General features: G+C 39.4%; 1 protein-coding gene across 4 annotated transcripts in view; it reads right to left on the reverse strand.

Moving 5' to 3' along the window:
- Window positions 1–19,171, reverse strand: part of xpo1b (exportin 1 (CRM1 homolog, yeast) b) — a 36,368-nt gene that overhangs the window by 12,838 nt on the left and 4,359 nt on the right. For all 4 annotated transcript variants that reach the window (XM_061788953.1, XM_061788952.1, XM_061788951.1 and 1 more), the window contains exons 4-17: window positions 15,360–15,432; window positions 13,524–13,585; window positions 13,123–13,167; window positions 10,062–10,243; window positions 9,942–9,990; window positions 9,740–9,859; window positions 9,526–9,654; window positions 9,277–9,435; window positions 8,977–9,174; window positions 7,003–7,141; window positions 3,196–3,377; window positions 716–872; window positions 468–631; window positions 241–375 (exon numbers count right to left, since the gene is read on the reverse strand). In XM_061788953.1, coding sequence (XP_061644937.1) covers window positions 241–375; window positions 468–631; window positions 716–872; window positions 3,196–3,377; window positions 7,003–7,141; window positions 8,977–9,174; window positions 9,277–9,435; window positions 9,526–9,654; window positions 9,740–9,859; window positions 9,942–9,990; window positions 10,062–10,243; window positions 13,123–13,167; window positions 13,524–13,585; window positions 15,360–15,432 — 1,794 coding nt within the window. The remainder of the gene's footprint in view (window positions 1–240; window positions 376–467; window positions 632–715; window positions 873–3,195; window positions 3,378–7,002; window positions 7,142–8,976; window positions 9,175–9,276; window positions 9,436–9,525; window positions 9,655–9,739; window positions 9,860–9,941; window positions 9,991–10,061; window positions 10,244–13,122; window positions 13,168–13,523; window positions 13,586–15,359; window positions 15,433–19,171) is intronic.

Genomic DNA, 19,171 nt, shown 5'->3' on the forward strand with positions numbered 1-19,171 from the left:
TGCATCAGGAGAAAGCACAGAGAAATAAGACTAATCTTTATTTAAAATGACCTCAGCAAGCACAACTCATCTCTTCAAAAAGTGATCCACAAAACATGATTTCCTGAGGCCATACATTTAGGTCTTTAAAATGACAATGCAGTGTGAAACACGTAAGTGCATTTGGGTTTACTTGTATCTCATTATCCCACTATTGAAATACCTGCTGGAGACAGTGGAAGTCTAATAAGTATGCGTTACCTTGGTGGCCTGCTGGATGATACTGTCCCACACTTGATTAGGCAGCAACATGTATTTCTCGATAAGATGCTCCTGTACCGCCTGGTCTGTCTGAGCGCTGATCATATAACCTACAGCTTCATAGAATGTGTGAACCTTGGACACAAATGTGATGGGGTGAGCAGATGACTGAAGTGTGACAACTGTCTTTCTGCTTCTGTGAAACAGAAGCACATCTCTGTGCTGACCTGCTGTGGCTGTAGGTCGCAGATGATGGTGTTGATGTTGTTGAGGATCTCATCAATGAAGGGCATCACTTCTCCCACCTGCACCTGGATGAAGTGGCGCCGGCACTTCTGGGCGATCTTGATGAATGTGTCACATGCCATGTCTTGAACGCCATCATGGGTCTCTGATGACAAAGGACCATAGACGGTGATCAGACTAGTAAGTGGAAACACGATACAAACAAAATTATCCGCTTTCCAAATCTCACCGTGCATAAACTCAAAGAGCTTGTTGACCACCGTTTTGAGAAACTTCCAGTGGGCTCTGAGAAAGCGAGGATACTGGCCGACAATGTACATGATGTTTGAGGCTATAATGGCCTTGTTGTCCTTTCCCCTTTTTTGCTCACACAGACCTAGCAGATCCTGGGACAAACACAAGTCACATTTTCAACAATCGTACCAATCTCAACAATCGTACCAATCATAGCTGAAGCAAACTAACTAAAATGTATTTCTTTGCGCATTCTTTGTAAAGTCAGTTTACAATACAGGGTGTCCACAAAAACACTCCCCAATTTCATGACATCCAAACAAAATAAAATACATTGATTACGATGGATAGATACCCCATCAATTACAACCCTAATTCCAATGAAGTTGGGACATTGTGTTAAATAAAAACAGAATACAATGATTTGCAAATCATGTTAAACCTATATTTATTTGAATACACTACAAAGACAAGATATTTAATGTTCAAACAGATCAACCTTATTGTTTTTAGCAAATCATTAACTTAGAATTTTATGGCTGCAACACGTTCCAAAAAAGCTCCAAAACAGGGTCATGTTTACCACTGTGTTACATCACCTATTCTTTTAACAACATGCAATAAACGTTTGGGAACCGAGGACACTAATTGTTGAAGCTTTGTAGGTGGAATTCTTTCCTTTTCTTGCTTGATGTACAGCTTCAGCTGTTCAACAGTCCAGTGTCTCTGTTGTCGTATTTTACGCTTCATAATGCGCCACACATTTTTAATGGAAGACAGGTCTGCACTGCAGGCAGGCCAATCTAGTACCCGCAGTCTTTTACTACGAAGCCACGCTGTTGTAACACGTGCAGAATGTGGTTTGGCATTGTCTTGCTAAAATAAGCAGGGGCATCTATGACAAAGACATTGCTTCGATGGCAGCATATGTTTCTCCAAAACCTGCATGTACCTTTCAGCATTAATGGTGCCTTGACAGATGTGTAAGTTACCCATGCCATTGGCATATACACAGCCCCATACCATCACAGATGCTAGCTTTTGAACTTTGCGTCCATAACAGTCCGGATGGTTCTTTTCCTCTTTGGCCCGGAGGACACAACATCCACAATTTCCAAAAACAATTTGAAATGTGGACTTGTCGGACCACAGAACACTTTTCCACTTTGCATCAGTCCATCTGAGATGAGCTCGGGCCCAGAGAAGCTGGTGGCATTTCTGGGTGTTGTTGATAAATGGCTTTTGCTTTGCATAGTAGAGTTTTAAGTTGCACTTACAGATGTAGAGCCGAACTGTATTTACTGACATTGGTTTTCTGAAGTGTTCCTGAGCCCAAGTGGTGATATCCTTTACACATTGTCAGATTTTGATGCAGTGCCACCTGAGGGATCGAAGGTCACGGGCATTCAATGTTGGTTTTCGGCCTTGCTGGTTATATGCAGTGATTTTTCCAGATTCTCTGAACCTTTTGATGATATTATGGACCATAGATGATGAAATCCCTTGCAATTGTACGTTGAGGAACATTGTCCTTAAACTGTTCAACTATTTTCTCACACACTTGTTCACAAAGAGTTGAATCTCGCCCCATCTTTGCTTGTGAATGACTGAGCAATTCAGGGAAGCTCCTTTTATACCCAATCATGGCACCCACCTGTTCACCTGTGGGATATTCCAAACAGGTGTTTGATGACCATTTCTCAACTTTCTCAGTCTTTTTTGCCACCTGTCCCAGCTTTTTTAGAACGTGTTGCAGCCATAAAATTCCAAGTTCATGATTATTTGCTAAAAACAATAAAGTTTATCAGTATGAACATGAAATATCTTGTCTTTGTAGTGTATTCAATTAAATATAGGTTGAACATGATTTGCAAATCATTGTATTCTGATTTTATTTATGTTTAACACAACATCCCAACTTCATTGGAATTGGGGTTGTATATATATATTTTTTTATATTTTCAGTCTTATAGCCCTGAATATCTTAAAACACTTCATATGGACTCTTTTTCTTTGAGAGATGAACTTAATTGTATGTTTCGACAACTAGCTGCTGATGGTGGTGACAAGCAAGATGGTGCACTGCCACACTGGTATCTATCTCACTGTCAGAACTGATGGAGCACACTGGATAAGACAGATGAGGTGTTCGGCAAGTGGCCGGCAACATCACTGAACCTAATTGCTTCTGACTTCTTTACAAAGCAACCCTGGATGAGATGAAAATTTGTACCACTAAAGGAGTACGCTTGATCACTACAGATATGCTGCAGAGAGTGGACAGCGCTCAACTATTGCATCAATGTTTGCAGCGTCAACAGAGGGGCGCACATTGACTCTCTCTAATAACTACACAAGTTCGAAAGAATATTACAATAAAGTTACATCCATCAGTTTAAAATCAAGAACTGTTTTTGTAGACACTCTGTAAAGCTATTTCACAAAATGTAATTTTTTTGCAACTTTTTAAAATACCTTAATGACTGTGACCAAGAACCTTTTTTCATCCTCTTCGTGCATTGCCCCACTGATGGATCCAATTGCCCAACACAATGTGTTGAGATTCTTCCAGGACCACTCAGTACCATTCACCTGATTGTGAAGCTTCTCTGTCATTATGCGCTCTGTGTCTGCATAGTCCAAGTGAGTCAGGTACACTGCAGAGAAGCAGAGAACATTTATGATGAGCGTTACATTGGAGCACATTCTTGCATAGCTGGTTAATTGGGACAAAATAGGATAGAATGGTACAAATAAGTAAATTACTTTACATCCTGTTCAAAGACTTTTAAACTATCAGAGACAAGTCAGAAGGTTTTTTTTTTTTTTCTTTCTTAAAATTGCAATATGACTTATGAATGAGCTGCAGGACTGTGAGGGCGTGTCCACTGAAGGCGCTGGTGACAGCCCTCCACCCGTCAAACAAATACGCTCCCTCGTAGGCTGTGTGCTCGTGTCTGTAATCAACTACTGGCTGAATAACATGTGCCGCTGTGGTTATGATTAATAAACAGTTAACTTTCCCGTGTCTGTGATGTGGGAACCCACACACAACACCTCCAAGCGAGGTGCTGACGTTTTAAACATCCCCCCCTACGAGGGCCTTAGCTTGCTATTTCGTTAGCTCACGAACATAAACGGTTAACTTTCCCTCCCTGTCTTTGTTGTGTGGATCTATGCGGGGTGCATGGAGCAAGGCTGTGGCGTATTGGGCGGCGCCGCCACCAGTCCACCCCACTACCAGCTAATATATACTAGCCTAGCCGCTAGTAGGAGGCCATTTCACAGTGGAGCCATCCACGGTGGTATAACTCGCCGTCAGCTCGCTGCGTGACCCGGGCACCGGTCACCACAACAGTGACACTAGCCCACATTAACACACAAGACCTCAGGGAAGATGCATTTCTTGCGTTGTAGGCATAGCTTGATGGGTAACTGCAGGAAGGAGTGGTGATGGAAATGGAACAAGGTATTATTACCAAGTAACTCACAATTCCGACAAATAATCATAGATTCCGCTTGTTAGTTATATAGTGGCGTAGGGACAAGTCAAGCTGTTCCCTGGTGACATCAGTGGAACCCTGTTTTAGCCCCGCCCCCTAAAAAAAAAAAATCCACCCATCGGAGCTGGTGAAAAACAGTTAACACTCTCAGTAATTCCATACTAACCTTACCTTCAAACATATTTAATGTACAGTGGAACCTCGATAAAATGGACCCCAATGTAACGGATATCGGATAAAACTGACCGTAGGGACTTAATGTGTACAAAAGTAGTTTCCATTTGTCACTTAAACTGCCGCTGACAAAGTCTGTTCGTTCCAGAATTGGCCGTTGTTGTTTACTGGCGCTGTGGCGCAATGCAGGCAGAGAGTGGGACTGACGTATTTCTGGGTCACAGATATACAAAACAAATAGATCCAATTCCAAAAGATGTGCCTCCCGTGCCTATGTGGCGGGCATGTTGAATGTGGAGCATTGACGTGGCAGCCATGTCATGATGGAGATACAGGGTGATTGAAAAGTAACTCCCTATTTTAAAATACTTATTTATTCATATGTTGTAATATTTTTTTAAAAAAATTTGTGTATGTTCCATGATTGAAAGGAGCAAGTCTATTCTACCAAAAGACTTTGGAAGAACTTGAAGGGCGAATACGAGAAGTTATGTCTTCAATCCCAAAAGAGTTCCTTGTGAAATCAGTTAATGCGGTTCCCAGGCGGCTTGAGAAACTGGTGGCTAATGCTGGGGCCCATATGAATTTTAAATAAAACTCCATGCAATAAACTTTCTTCTTATGTTCATTTCTTCTAAGAACTATAGCTCAGAAATAAATTACAATTACTTAAAAATAGGGAGTTACTTTTCAATCACCCTGTATATTGTACATAGAGTCGCAGTGCAGAAAGTAGACTTTACACCGATTTTATCGGGCTGATCGGTATCTGCCGATACTTAGCATTTTATGCTGATCGGCTTTAATGTCATAATTCGCCGATCTGATCAATGCCTCCGCAAAAGACATTGACTCCACGTTGCTGCATGCACACTATATTTTAATCCAAAAGCTACTTTATTTTTAGCCTTGTCGCGTGTCTTTTGACGAAGTACTATAAATATCTGACGGCCAATGAAGTTATTTAAAGAAAAAAAACAAATAAAAAAACGTCGGTGGTGTGGGACAGACAACACGTCGGAGACAGGACAGACCAGACAAATTTGCACTTTCACGATTGCACGATGTCAGACTACTGCAATAAAATCTTGTATTCCAATTCCTACCGCATCCCGTTTTTTACGCTCATTGGGCTTTTGTCAACTCAAACGCGACCGGATACACTCGTTACCGTGGCGACGACAACAAGAGTGGAGCGAGCAGGCTGTATTATAAGGACGAAATGGGGAAAAACGTGTATTGGTGGTCACCGGTGCTCAGGACAGGAGAGGATGTTCGTTCAAGGCTTGCTTGAGGTATGTTCACGTACTTTTAATACGATACGGCTCGCGAGCAGGCAATAAAATGTTATGTAGCCTAGCAATCTAGTGGTAGCTTGAATGGTTGCACGTAAACATCCCACCGTTCTGTCGAATCCTGCTCTAAGGTTTCGGTGTGGGTGAAGTAATTTAATTACACTAAGTTAGCACCCATTATTTCTGTCATGTAACGTTGGTTTGACCTGACTGATTAGAATACACGATCTGGCTGGAGCAGTGATTTCCAACCTTTATGGAGCCAAAGAACATATTTTACAATTGAAAAATCTCACGGCACACCAACAAACAAAAATGTCACAAAATGTGGATACATTAATTACTGTATTTACTTCCTGCCATCTAATAGAAGACCATTCATTTGTTCTGTCTGTCACTATGCCTCACTGGCATAAATAGAGGAACAAAGATATTGTCCACATTTATTGTAAATATAATTTTTTGAGCAATTAAGTACACAAGTATATACAGTAAATGAACAGGTCATTTAAATAGACACATTCCTCTTGTGATCGGCCCCAAAAATCCTGATCGTGTAAAGCCTAGCAGAAAGGGATATATATTTTATGTGTATTGTACATAGAGTGGCAGTGCAGACAGACAGACACAGAGAGAGCGAGAGAGGCATGGCGGCAGTGTTAACTGAGGAATATAAACAAGCCTCTGGAGTCTAGTCTGCTATTTTTGGTACAGTAAGTTTGGTTGGGGGGGGGGGGGGGGGGGGTCCAATCCGTTCACCTTTGGGACCTAGCGGCTCATGAAAGCCACTCGCCTATGATGAGTACTGCATGTTAACAATGTCACCATGACCAAAGCACGTGGAAGGTGGAAGGTTTGGGTGAAATGTGAAACTTTTAAGCATTTAAGATTTTTTTAAAAATATTTATTTACAATAACTGTACTTGACTGGGCGTTTTAGGCCACAAAGTTTTGGAGTGTACAGTAATACAGGTGCATATTGCCTCAAAAAACAAAACAAAAAAAACAAAATAAACAAAAACAAAAAAACGCTTCAATGTGACAGACAATCGGCTATATCGGACGACGGCCCCACCCCTATTAGTCCGTTTTAAAGAAGTTTCACTGTATCGAAGACTAAAATGACTTTGGTGCGACTTTAAATACAGCAACTGCACAAGACCGTGGTCAAACTGTAACAGTGTTGAACAAACCAGAGCTATTTTTTTTAGTTTATATGTGAGCAGTAAGTATGAACTAAGAATCAGTGATGTTGGTCAAGTTAACAGTTTTTGAAAACAGAAGTGAATTGTGGTAGATGGGAGACCTACCAAGTGTTTCCCTCATGTTCTTGTAGAGGTTTATGGAATCTGTGTCCTTCATGAACTCTCTGACCACTTCCCCCTGGTCGTTCTCCACCACCAGTACTTCCTCTGGTTTGGCCATCCGGCTCACCATCAGCAGACGCACCTGTTGGACAAGGGCGGGAACAAAAAAATAGTCTTATAAATAGCCAATTTTAACATGGATTAATGCATTTCAAAATTTGTTTTGCACAGCGGAAAGTTTGTGTTGAAATGCATCGACCAAAGCAAGTCATCAGATTTGATTCACTCTTATTAGACCAGTCATTACATTTGATCAGAATACAACAATTACAAGCAGACCTTCAAAAAAAAGTTGAAGAGTTGAGTTGGCACACTCCAGGAGCATTCTTTTTTTTTTTTTTTTTTTTCCCATGCCTGTAAAACACAGGAGTTAAGGAAGATCTCCTTTGTTCCACAAAATTAAAGCATTTCCACACCCAGGTGTACAGAGCTGTCGAGTTCCCTTTAATCACTTGACTTTTACCAGTTAGGTCCCAGGTATCAAACTCAAGGACCGGCACGCCACATGTCATGTGGCCAGCTGAAGCAAATAATCTGCATCTATATCAGGTTTCTTGCTGAAATCTGAACCAAAATTACAAATTGCCTTAACTTTTACTTTGTGATAGTTTGAGTGTTTTTTTGTTTCCAGACTCCTTTTAAAATAAAATGAACATACATAAAAAAAAACTATTTGCGCTGACTTGTACTAGTTAGGGCCCAAATGTCAAACTCAAGGACCGGGGGCCAGATCCGGCCTGCCACATCATTTCATGTGGCCAGCTGAAGCAAATCATGTGTACCTACATCAACTTTCTTGCTAAAATCTGAACCAAAATTACAAATTGTCTTAACTTTTACTTTGCGATATTGCGATTTTTTTTTGGTTACCAGACCCATTTTAAAATAAAATGAACATCTGTTAAACCATTTTCACTGACTTCTGATTTCAAAAGTAGTTAATCATCAATATGTTGCGTATATGTAATATGATGAGGCAATTATACATTTACACGATTTCACAATTATACTTGCCCTCTGAGGAAAACCATAACTACAATGTGGCCAAAACAAGAAGGAGTTTGACAACCTTGAGTTAGGGCGTAGCAATACTCAGATGTATGGACAGGGTTAGGTAAACTACGCTGCTCTAACTTGTACAGAAGAATTTTGCACACTCAGTGGAAAAATGCACAGTGCCAAAAGTCAAAATATTTGATAGCTTTCTCCGCCATCGATACTTATATTGAAATGTGTCATCCATCAAAACAACAAGCAATTATAAATTCAACCTAATGCTTCATCACGATACAAATTCAACAATTTGTTTGCCATTAAGTGACCGAAAAGGCTTCTTTGTACTCACGCTGACGTCACTGCGGCTATCCCGTGCGCAGTTTGCCTTTACACTCAAACGCAACCCACGTGCGCCGTTTTGAAAATGTGCTACAGTTCTCCAAGTCGGGGGTGTCGCTACAGCTGGTAATGGCTATGACACCACAGGGTGGAGTTTCCTCTGCATTTTATGGCCATTTCTGGTAGCCGTTTTTACTTTCCTTTCCGGAACAAGGAACAAAACAACAACAATGGCGACCGTGGAAAAGTGCCTACTAGAACAAATGGACCTAGATGAGGAGATGATACGTTTAATTATGCTGCAAAATCGATCAGAAAGGCGGTGGAACCAAGGGGAACCCGTCATCACAGCATACGACTAAAACGGACAAATGACGAGAGATGATGTCCGCGGCATTCTACGCGCAGCAACAATTTTTGCGGTGCGCACGTCAAGTGCCGCGCGGCCCAATGCGTCAGTCACGTGTTGCAATGCGGGCGCTGTTGGCCACGCGGGAGTATAAAGAGGCCTAAAGGGTGCAGCCAACATAGCTGTCATTTTGAAAATAAATTTAGGGATGAAAATGAATTAGTAAATGGTACCTTGGACAGTACGGGTAGGTAGAGCTGCCTGCGTGGCGGCACGTCAAAGTGCTGGTTGCCAGACAGCAACGGTGACGTGGATGTGGAGAAGGGACTCTCTCTGTAGAGCTCGGCCGCCAGGTGGTTCCAATATTCCAGACAAATTTTAAAGATCTCAGTCTCTTCCACTTCTGACACCAGTAGCATGTAGTGGAGTGCCTGAAGCAGAACAGTATGATCAAGTTAGCAGATCAGAAACTTGGTAAATATGTTCGGACCCCAGTAAGTTGTCCCTGACTCTCCTCCTGACCTGCAACTTACCTCCATTAATGTTTCTCTCAGGTTAAGCCGTGTTTCAATGAGCGTCCCATGCTCTTTCAGGAAAGTACAGAGGAACAGACTGAGGTTCTGGATAAAGTTCTGCTCATCATCCTTCCCATTGGCATAGGCCAGCCGGATATTAGTGTTGAGGGGAAGCATCTAAAAAGATATGAATTGGGTTACAATAGCACTTTGTATGAGCCATAAGGAAACACCTGCCTTTGCTGATCAGTCTATCACGAAGGTCACCTGCTTGAGCTGACACATTGTCAGAGTGAAGAGTGTAACAAACTGCTCCTCGTACTGGCTGACGCTTACTCCAGCAATTTCTGTCAAACACTTCAGCGTCACATTGCGAAACATGGGGACGTTCAGGAACTAAAAACAATTAGAAGAGATATTTAGCTGCATAATACCTGCTTGATACTATATTAGCATTCTCTTTCGCTCTGTGCATGCCTACCTTATACACTAATGTGCTGATTAGCTTGGTTTCAAAGATATAGCCCAAAGGAATCCAGTTAAGGAAACGCAAGAGTGTCTCCAGAGTAGCATGGACCAGAGGGGCATTCTGGGAATTTTCCTAATATACAAGATGATAAGATTTAAAAGTGACAGTTTGGAAACAACAGTAACATTGTGGTGAGGGACTGGGATTTAGGTACCATAACAAACTGGCAAAGCTGGAATATCTGGGAGAATTCATTGCACATACTGAAAGAAACAAGGACATATTACAGACCCGATAGTAAGTGTTGTGTTTTAAAGTGCAGCGGTCTACTAACCTATCTTTCAGATGTTTGGCTTTGACCTGGGTCATCTGGCCACTGGAGAAGTCAAAAACCTCCTCGCTAAGCAGTTTGAGAATGATCATGTTGTTCTGACAAAGACTCTCGCTGGTTCGACTTGCTCCGACAATGTCACTGATGAATGTGGGCCAGTGCTTTGGCCACTCTTGCTTCAAGATCTACACACACACACACACACACAAAATCAGACAGCACAATTATTCAAAAATATGATGAAAATTACAGATTAAAGAGTAAATTTGTATCTGCAAAACTGGCCACATCTGTAAATCCTTAAAATAAGAATGTGCCTCTAATAGCTCTTCGAAGGGGTAAAATTTATCTTTACTGGAAAGTTATATCGTGTTTATGTTTGAAAACATTTAAGACTACATTTCAAGTGTAGCCACCTGAGAACAGATGAGTAATCTGGATTTCTTGTCCCTCAAGGCCCAGACCATAATAGCTCATGTGGCAACATAGGCAGCAAGCCATTCTCACTGACATATATGCATAGTCTCTCATGTAGCCAATGAGCTAATCGCTTCAATCTTAAGGTCTAAAATATATTCAGAAGCCAAATTGTAGTCACCATCAGCTCATTCCAAAATACATCTCATGTAAAACACTTTAAAAATGCTTTAAATGTCAACTGCCGCTGGCTTCAAGGATCTCCTAGTGTCAAACTGGTGGCCAGATCTGGCCCGCCACATCATTTTATGTGGCCCGTGAAAGCAAATCAAAATTGCTAATAGTGTTCTAATGTAATAACGTTGAGATATTGCAAGCATTTATGTTACCAATCCCGCTTTGAAAAGAAATGTAGTAGTTAACACATTCACTGCCATTGACGGCTTTTCAGGTCAAATATTCATGTTAACTGGGAAGGCTGGCAGTGAATGAGTTAAAAACATGTTTTTATAGACTTCTGATTTTACAACTAGTTACTCATTAATTTGTCGTGTATATGTAATTATTTGCTGTGATAATTTCTTCGTATGGGTTGACAGTCATAACGGCCCTCCGAGGGAAGTTCTAACTATGATGTGGCCCATGACATAAATTTGTTAAACACCCCTGTCCTAGAGTGAGCAATACTATGATCACTAGGTTTTACACGATCAGGATTTTCACAAGATGGAGCAATGTCTATTTAAATGACTTTACTGTATATACTTGTGTCCTGAGTATCTTCAAAAGTATTCTCTATTCAGGTCATGTAATCTAATTAGGCAGCACGGTGGATGACTGCCTCACAGTTCTGAGGTGGGGGTTCAAATCCCGGCCCAGCCTGTGTGGAGTTTGCATGTTCTCCCCGTGCCTGCGTGGGTTTTCTCCGTGCACTCCGGTTTCCTCCCACATCCCAAAAAAATGCATGGTAGGTTGATTGAGGACTCTATAAATTACTCTTAGGTGTGAATGTGTGCGCGAATGGTTCTTTGTTTATATGTGCCCTGCGATTGGCTGGCGACCGGTTCAGGGTGTACCCCGCATCTCGCCCGAAGATTGCTGGGATATGCTCCAGCACGCCCGCGACCCTAGTAAGGATAAGCGGAACGGAAGATGAATGAATGAATGAATAATCTAATCAGTCATGTCAATCAAACATTACAACATGAGAAATAATGGGTGCCAACTTACTGGAATTAAATTACTTTATTGTAATTAAAATCACTTCACACACACCAAAACTTTAGAGCATGATTTGACAGAACACTGGCATGTTTACGTACAATTGTTAGTGCTAGCACTAGCTTGCTAGCCTACATAACGTTTTGTTACCTGCTTGCGAACTGTATCGTATTAGAAGTATGTGCACATACCTCAATCAATCCTTGAATTAAAGTCCTCTCCCGAGCACCGGTGACCACAAGCACACGTTTTCCCCATTTTGTTCTTATAATACACACGGCGCAATCCATTATTGTCGTCGTCGCCATGGTAAAGAGTGTATCCGGTCACATTTGGGTGGAGAAGATAAAGCCCAGTGATCGTAAAAGACGGGATGTGGTAGTATCAGAATACAAGATTTTATTGCAGTAGTCTGACATTTGCAATTGTGAAAGAACAAATTTGTCTTGTGGTCTGATTGTCACACATTACGTGTTGTCTGTCTCAGGTGTTGTCTGTGCCACATCGGTGACGTTTTTTTTATTTTTATTTTATTTTATTTTTTTTAATACCTTTAGTGGTTGTCAGATATTTACAGTACTACATCAAAAGACACGCGACAAGGTTAAAAATAAATTAGCTTTTGGATTCAAATATACTGCACATGATGGCGATTATGTCTATTTTATACTCATTTAAACGTTCTTCGGATAATAGTTGAGAGAGGTCATCAGGAACGTAATAATTTAACCGGAGGCTTGATTCAACATTTGACACAGTAAAATAATGACAATACGTTTTGAGAATTTATTGAAAAAGTGTGTGTCAGTTTTCTTTTCAAAATTAGCCTTTTGAAAAATATCAAAATAAAGAGTGGGACAGCCCATCATAGGATCCACAGATGCACAACTGAGGATTTGATCTAAATGATTATTACCAGTTGATTATTAAACCCCAAAAAGTTTAAAACTGATGGTTTGGACTATTTTATAGTATTTTTGTTGCCCTGCATTGTGCTGTAGTGCATTTTATACTTAACTCATCTTTGAATGGTCCTTAAGTGCATAAAGATCAAAGACTTGCAAACTAACCTATTTATGTTTTTACACTGTGGTTCCTCCATTTATAGAAGATGGTGCTGCTATTCTAAAGATTTCAATCAATAATTAAAAGTGTGTGGAGTCGTCACAGCAGTTGTAAAAGTGAACGACTTAATAGACGATACGGACAAGACATTGGGCGGCCCTCTTTATGGATTATTTAAGCATTTTAGTGGCTCATAGAATACTGAAACTAAGGCTTCACCATTCTAGACTGATTTCATAAGATATTGTCATTGACATCTTTTGCTCCCCCTTTTGATACTACACACCATTATAGTTTGTCCCCATAGCTATACACTTTCATTATCACATCATTATGAGTGGAAATATTTTTTAAAACATACCTGAACAAGAATCATGTTCAGCTTTCCAATGTACACCTTTTCCTTCTAAAAAGTTCAAACATAAACACATGAGCAGTTTGTTTGTTTAGTGGCAATATTGTGTCTCTAGTACTTTGTTAACCGGCACTCTTCAAGGATGCGAGTGACGCTAAGATGACTGAAACACAGTTGGTGTAAATAATCGCAATATCACTTTAAGAAAAAAATTTACACACACACAATATAACAAAAGTTTGACAAAACATTACATTGTCAACTTTCAGGATTACAATACTAAATGCAAAGTTAACTGTAAATGATAAACTTCTCAATTGGCTTACCTGGTTTAACAAACTAAATTAAAACATTCTAATCCCACTTTTTAAATATCACATAACGTGTAGTATCTAACAGTTACATACCTCCACATTTGCTGCATCAGATGACGTCTTAATAATGAGGCCGACAACATACTTTTTTATCCCTAGAAAATACAGAAGGTACAAACGTTGAGGAACACAACTTATTGCAATAAAATCTGAAAACATTTACATATCCTGACATGAAAGTCACCTGTAACGAACTACCTGAAGCTGCCATTCTTCCAGGATCTCTATAGGTCGATATAAATGATGCTTCTCCATTTACAAATTGCCAACCAGTTGTGCTAACAATGATGTGGGTTTTGGATTGCCACTGAACTTGTATAAGGTGAAGACCTTGTTTAATAGAAGTTACATTTCACCAGACAATCAATGTTGTCACTGTGAGCAGAGCATGGTTAAACTGTTTTCAACCGCCTCTCATTGCTTTTTCCAGTCTGCAGGAACATTGAATATATATATTAATGTGGCTGGCCAGGCTGGGTGAAGCAAGTGGAACTTAAAAAAAATAAAATAAAAAAAATAAAAAAGACAGTTCTCTAACACAAGGGGTAAAAGACATACATGGTGGTTGCCAGTCACGGTTTGTAACAAACAAAAAGGATGCATCAATGGTCAAAAGTAAAGAAGTTTCATGGTCAAAAAAACATTTTGGTGCAAAATGTGCTTGCAGTATCAACTGATTTTCACGAAAAATAAAAAAGGTGTTAAAGAAAAATTATTTCATTAATCTATTTGAAGACTTATTTCACTTTTAGGAGGTATGTACAGTAGGTGCTAGAAATCATCTTTTTTTAAAAATATAAAATACAAACAAAGAATTAGGGGCAGCGATTAAGATTTTTTTGCAGAAACCTCTGCAGGTGTGGGCAGTCCTTTTATTTTGTATATTTTAAGGTTGTTGGTGTGGTAGCTTCAAGTGATAGGTTACAAATAGACAAATTCACCACAGCTCTGCTCCTGTTATGATGAATAGACAATACTTATCGTAGGTCTTATTGGCAAGCCCTACTGCGGTAAGATGAATTTACTTCAATAAAAATACACTACAGGGAGATAAGGTAAATGGTTTCATTTTAACGTTCCTGGTATTCTTTCTAATCTTTAAATCTGTCCTGAAGATACCAAAATTTTGCATCGCCAAGCCTGACAAGTTGAAATCCCGAGTCGACCTTGGTTAGTGGTGCAATACAAATTAACTAGCCGGTTTTGCACAGTGTAGTACTGGCCCGACTTAGCTCAAATGTTTCCCAATTCAAAACAGACCTAAAGGCAAACTGGAAAGTCCATTGAGCAGTTAGAACGTGACACTTAAAAAAAAAAAATAAAAAATAAAAAAAATAATTAAAAAAAAGGACGACAAGGGTCTCCAGTATTTCACGTAAAGAAATTTTATTGTGAAAGAGAAAGAAGCACTGCAGCAAAGTGGATACTGGAGTACAATACTGCATCCAGCGCTACAGCACTACAACAGCATAAGATAAGTGGCCATGCATCTTTAAATGTGACAATGACAAATCTGCTAGACCAATGAGCAACCAGCAGTGGTATCACCCATATGGTATCAATTCAACATGCTTTGAACCACCGAGTAGGTATACAGCGAACCCCCACATACACCTATTCAGAGGGTTCTTTTTCCTTTTTTTTCTGGCGGAACCAACCCCAAAAACACTTACTGGCAGTTAATCCCCGCTTATTCAAGATTTTTGGGGGTTTCAAAATAATTTCCCCAATGCAACTTTAATGGCCATCAATTATCCACGTTCAGGGTCAGGCCCGGTCCCCATCTCTGGCAAATAGCGGGGGTCCACTGTATTCAAGGTTTTTAAGATGGTTTTTGAGGATCACAGACAGTGTATAACAAAAATGTACCTTCACATTGATTCCTGGGAAGAATTTTCCATCTTGTTTTGATAACTGTTTCCAAGATCTGAAGGGCATAGTACTGTAATAAGCAAAGATAGACATATTAAGAAACTGAACATGGCCATTTTGTGCAAAGTGTGGGAAAACATGAATAAAATGGAAAAGCCTGTAATAAGTTATTTCTAGCTAAAATTTAACAGAACCATCTTGAAATGTAGATTTTCTAGCATGCTTAGATTTAAGTTATTTTTCTGTGTGCAGTAAAATTAAGAGTGTTGTAGAAGTCCTTTTTCAGCATCATGACAGACCAGGCAGAAACATTTACCAATATCTATGCATTGCAAGGGTGATTCTAATGGGCTAGAGCAGTCGTTCTCAAACATTTTACACCAAGTATCACTTTTTAAAAATACTGAGCGCTCCAAGTACCACTATTAGGAGAAACAAAATACAGTAGTGGTCGAAATGCTCATGAAAATAACATTATTGCATGTCAATGCAACATTATGCCGTTTGACACTCCACCTAAATATAGAAGAATTGTCCCAAAAAGTTAAATACAACTGAACTGTACTTGAGCAGAGATTATTTCACATACCACGAGAGTGAGCCCACATAGCACTAGTGGTATTAGTACCACACTTTGAGAATCACTGGGCTAGAGGTTACACCAAGACCTACACTAAATGTGTTTTCATCCTAAAGTGAACAAAGGCTGGCCACTCAGGGTTGCGCACTACACATGGTTTGGAACTGGAACTGGTTCCAGTACGTAGGATCAAAACTGACAGAGAAAAAGCTTTCAACTTGTGCTTGTGAGGTAAAGTGCATTTTGCAGAGCAGAGTTCCGATGCAAGATAGCGTTTGACTTTAAAATTAGTGTGAACGGCTTTCATTTCACCATAATACAGCATGAGTGCCAATGCATGATACGCACAATTAATCCAAAACCCTAAAATGTGAGCTTTAACGAACTAAACCTCAAACATTTTTGTATTATTCAAATCATTATAGTAAGCCAAAAATACGACTTGACTCAAATCAAGAAGCACTTCATAAAATCAAAGCTATTCTTGTGAATGATGATAAAGTCCAACTTTTAAAGTACATTTTTTTAAAAAGTAATCACGATTTTCTTTTTAAACATCATTCTTGTAGCGGCTTGAATAGAAATTTCTGAAAAGTTCCATGCTTGCTTTTAAATTATGTCATATCATTAGACATCATGTCTTATAGTCATTGTGCCCATTTACAGAAATGACGTATTCCCTCTTAAACATGGGAATGTGTTATGGTCTCTCTGGTTATGTGAATACAACAGTCAAGCATGTTGCATTAAAGTTTTCAATGTTTTGTACCTGACTGCAGCATTTGCATATGTCAAGTAAGAACTTGTACAGTGAGTGAATGTACTAAGTCAGATCCAAATGGTAATTATTATTATTAACCATCAAAAGTTTTTTTGTTTTTCCTTGAAAACAAGAACCTAAAGTTGTCAAGTGCTTTTTTTCATGCAGTGACGGTTAATTTTAGTAATCAGTAAGCATGAAACTGAATTAGCCTTTCAAGCCACTGGAAACAATAACCCAAATTCAACCAAACACAACTTAATTTTGTTTTGTTCATGGGAGTCCATTTAAAAAAAAAAAACGACAAACAATATCGAGTGAGTCTACAATAACTGACAATTATTTTTCAAATGATTTAAAATCTGACAATTGTAAAATTGGTTACAAAATAAAAATTCTATGACGTCAAAATAAATTTTATGCAAACAGCATGGGTCTTGCATACAAAACAAAAGTAGACTGTGATAATGCTGTAATATATTTTTTAAGAACAGTGGACATTAAACAAATACACACACACACACACACACCTGTTCAAATGCCAGGTTAATACAAACTAAAAAAAATTAAAAGACCAAGTAAATCATTTAAAAACTTATTCCATCATTAATGTGACCTATAATCTTTACAACTCAATTAAACAAGAAACAAAAGTAAAAATAGAACAGTTAACTGAGATTATGTGGTTGCACAAGTGTGCAAACCCTCTAATATGAAATAATCTAATAAAATGTGACAATCACAAGTCATTCAAAATCATGCTAAATGGATGTCAGCAAACCCCTGCCATTGTTTAAAATGCTTGTGATTAATCCCAAATGAAGTTATTTTTCTGATATTTTTTTAGTTATATCTTACAGCAAAAGCCATGCTCCGCAGAGAGCTTCCAGACCAGAGAGATCTCGTTGTTCAACGGGATCAGTCAGGAGAAGGGTACAAAATAATTTCCAAGGCATTAAATATACAATGGAACACAGTGAAGGCAGACATCACCAAGTGGAGAAAATATGGTACAACAGTGGGGAGAAGAAAAGAAAAAAAGAAGAAAAATAAAAATAAAAATAAAAAAATCAGAGAGGATGCCAAGAGGCCGACAGCAACATTCAAAGAGCTGCAGGAATTGCTGGCAAATACTGGCTGTTTAGTAGATGTGACAACAATCTCCTATGTAGGATGGAATGATGGAAGATTGATCTTACAAACATCAAAGCCAAGCTACATTTGGAAAATACAGACTTCAAATCTCCCAAACGCACATGGGAAAATCTGTTATGGTCCGATAAGACCATGGTTTAAATTTTTGGCCAGAATTCCAAAAGTCATCTTTGGCGCAAACAACACTGCTCCTCACCAAAAGAACACCATACCTACAATGAAGTGGTTGCAGCATTGTGCTTCGGGGCTGTTTTTTTTCAGCTTGAACTATGGCCTTAGTCAAGGTGGGAGGATTCATGAACAGTTCCAAATCCCAGTCAGTGTAACCACAAAACCTTCAGCATGACAGTGACCCAAAACACACCAAATAAACAAAAGAACAGCTTCACCAGAAGATTAAAGTCGTAGAATGTCCAAGACAGAGTCCATACTTGAATCCGATCGGCCATCCATAAGGTGTGGGTTGTTCACAGGAGATGCCCATGCAATCTGACACATTTGGAATGTTTTTGCAAGGAAGAGTTAGCAAATATTGCCACTGGAGTTGATGTTCGCCCCATGCTTGCACAGGTTTTGTCTGGGTACTCCAGCTTCCATATGGTGAATGGGTGTCTATGTACCCTACAATTGGCTGGTGCCCATTCCAGGATGTACCCCACCAACAATACAGTGGAAGATCCAAATAACAAGGTCCTTAAAGTGGTTAGGAAGTGATTTCAGACACAGCCAAAACGGAAAACTTGATGATGACCATACAACATATTTTTTTGTCACGGTAGTAGCGGAAGAATACTAGTACGCTCTTGTCAGTCCTGCCTGGTTAGTACAATACATCGATAATAAAAGTATGGAATGAACTCCGCCGAGTCTTGCCCTGTATATTTTGTGAAGATATTCACCATCCTATTTACATTGACTTACAGTGGGGCAAAAAAGTATTTAGTCAGCCACCAATAGTGCAAGTTCTCATACTTAAAAAGGTGAGAGAGGCCTGTAATCATAGGTATAACTCACCTATGAGAGACAAAATTAGGGGTGGGGAATAAAATAAATTCCTGAAAATCACATTGTCTGATTTTTGAAGAATTTGGAAATTTTGGTGGAAAATCAGTATTTGGTCATTAACAAAAGTTCATCTCAATACTTTGTTATATACCCTTTGCAATGACAGATGTCAAACATTTTCTGTAAGTCTTCACAAGGTTTTCACACACTGTTGCTGGTATTTTGGCCCATTCCTTCATGCAGATCTCCTCTAGAGCAGTGATGTTTTGGGGCTGTCGCTGGGCAATAGACTTTCAACTCACTCCAAAG

This window comes from Phyllopteryx taeniolatus, chromosome 11 (genome assembly GCF_024500385.1).
Source record: "Phyllopteryx taeniolatus isolate TA_2022b chromosome 11, UOR_Ptae_1.2, whole genome shotgun sequence".
In the NCBI taxonomy this organism is placed as follows: domain Eukaryota; kingdom Metazoa; phylum Chordata; class Actinopteri; order Syngnathiformes; family Syngnathidae; genus Phyllopteryx; species Phyllopteryx taeniolatus.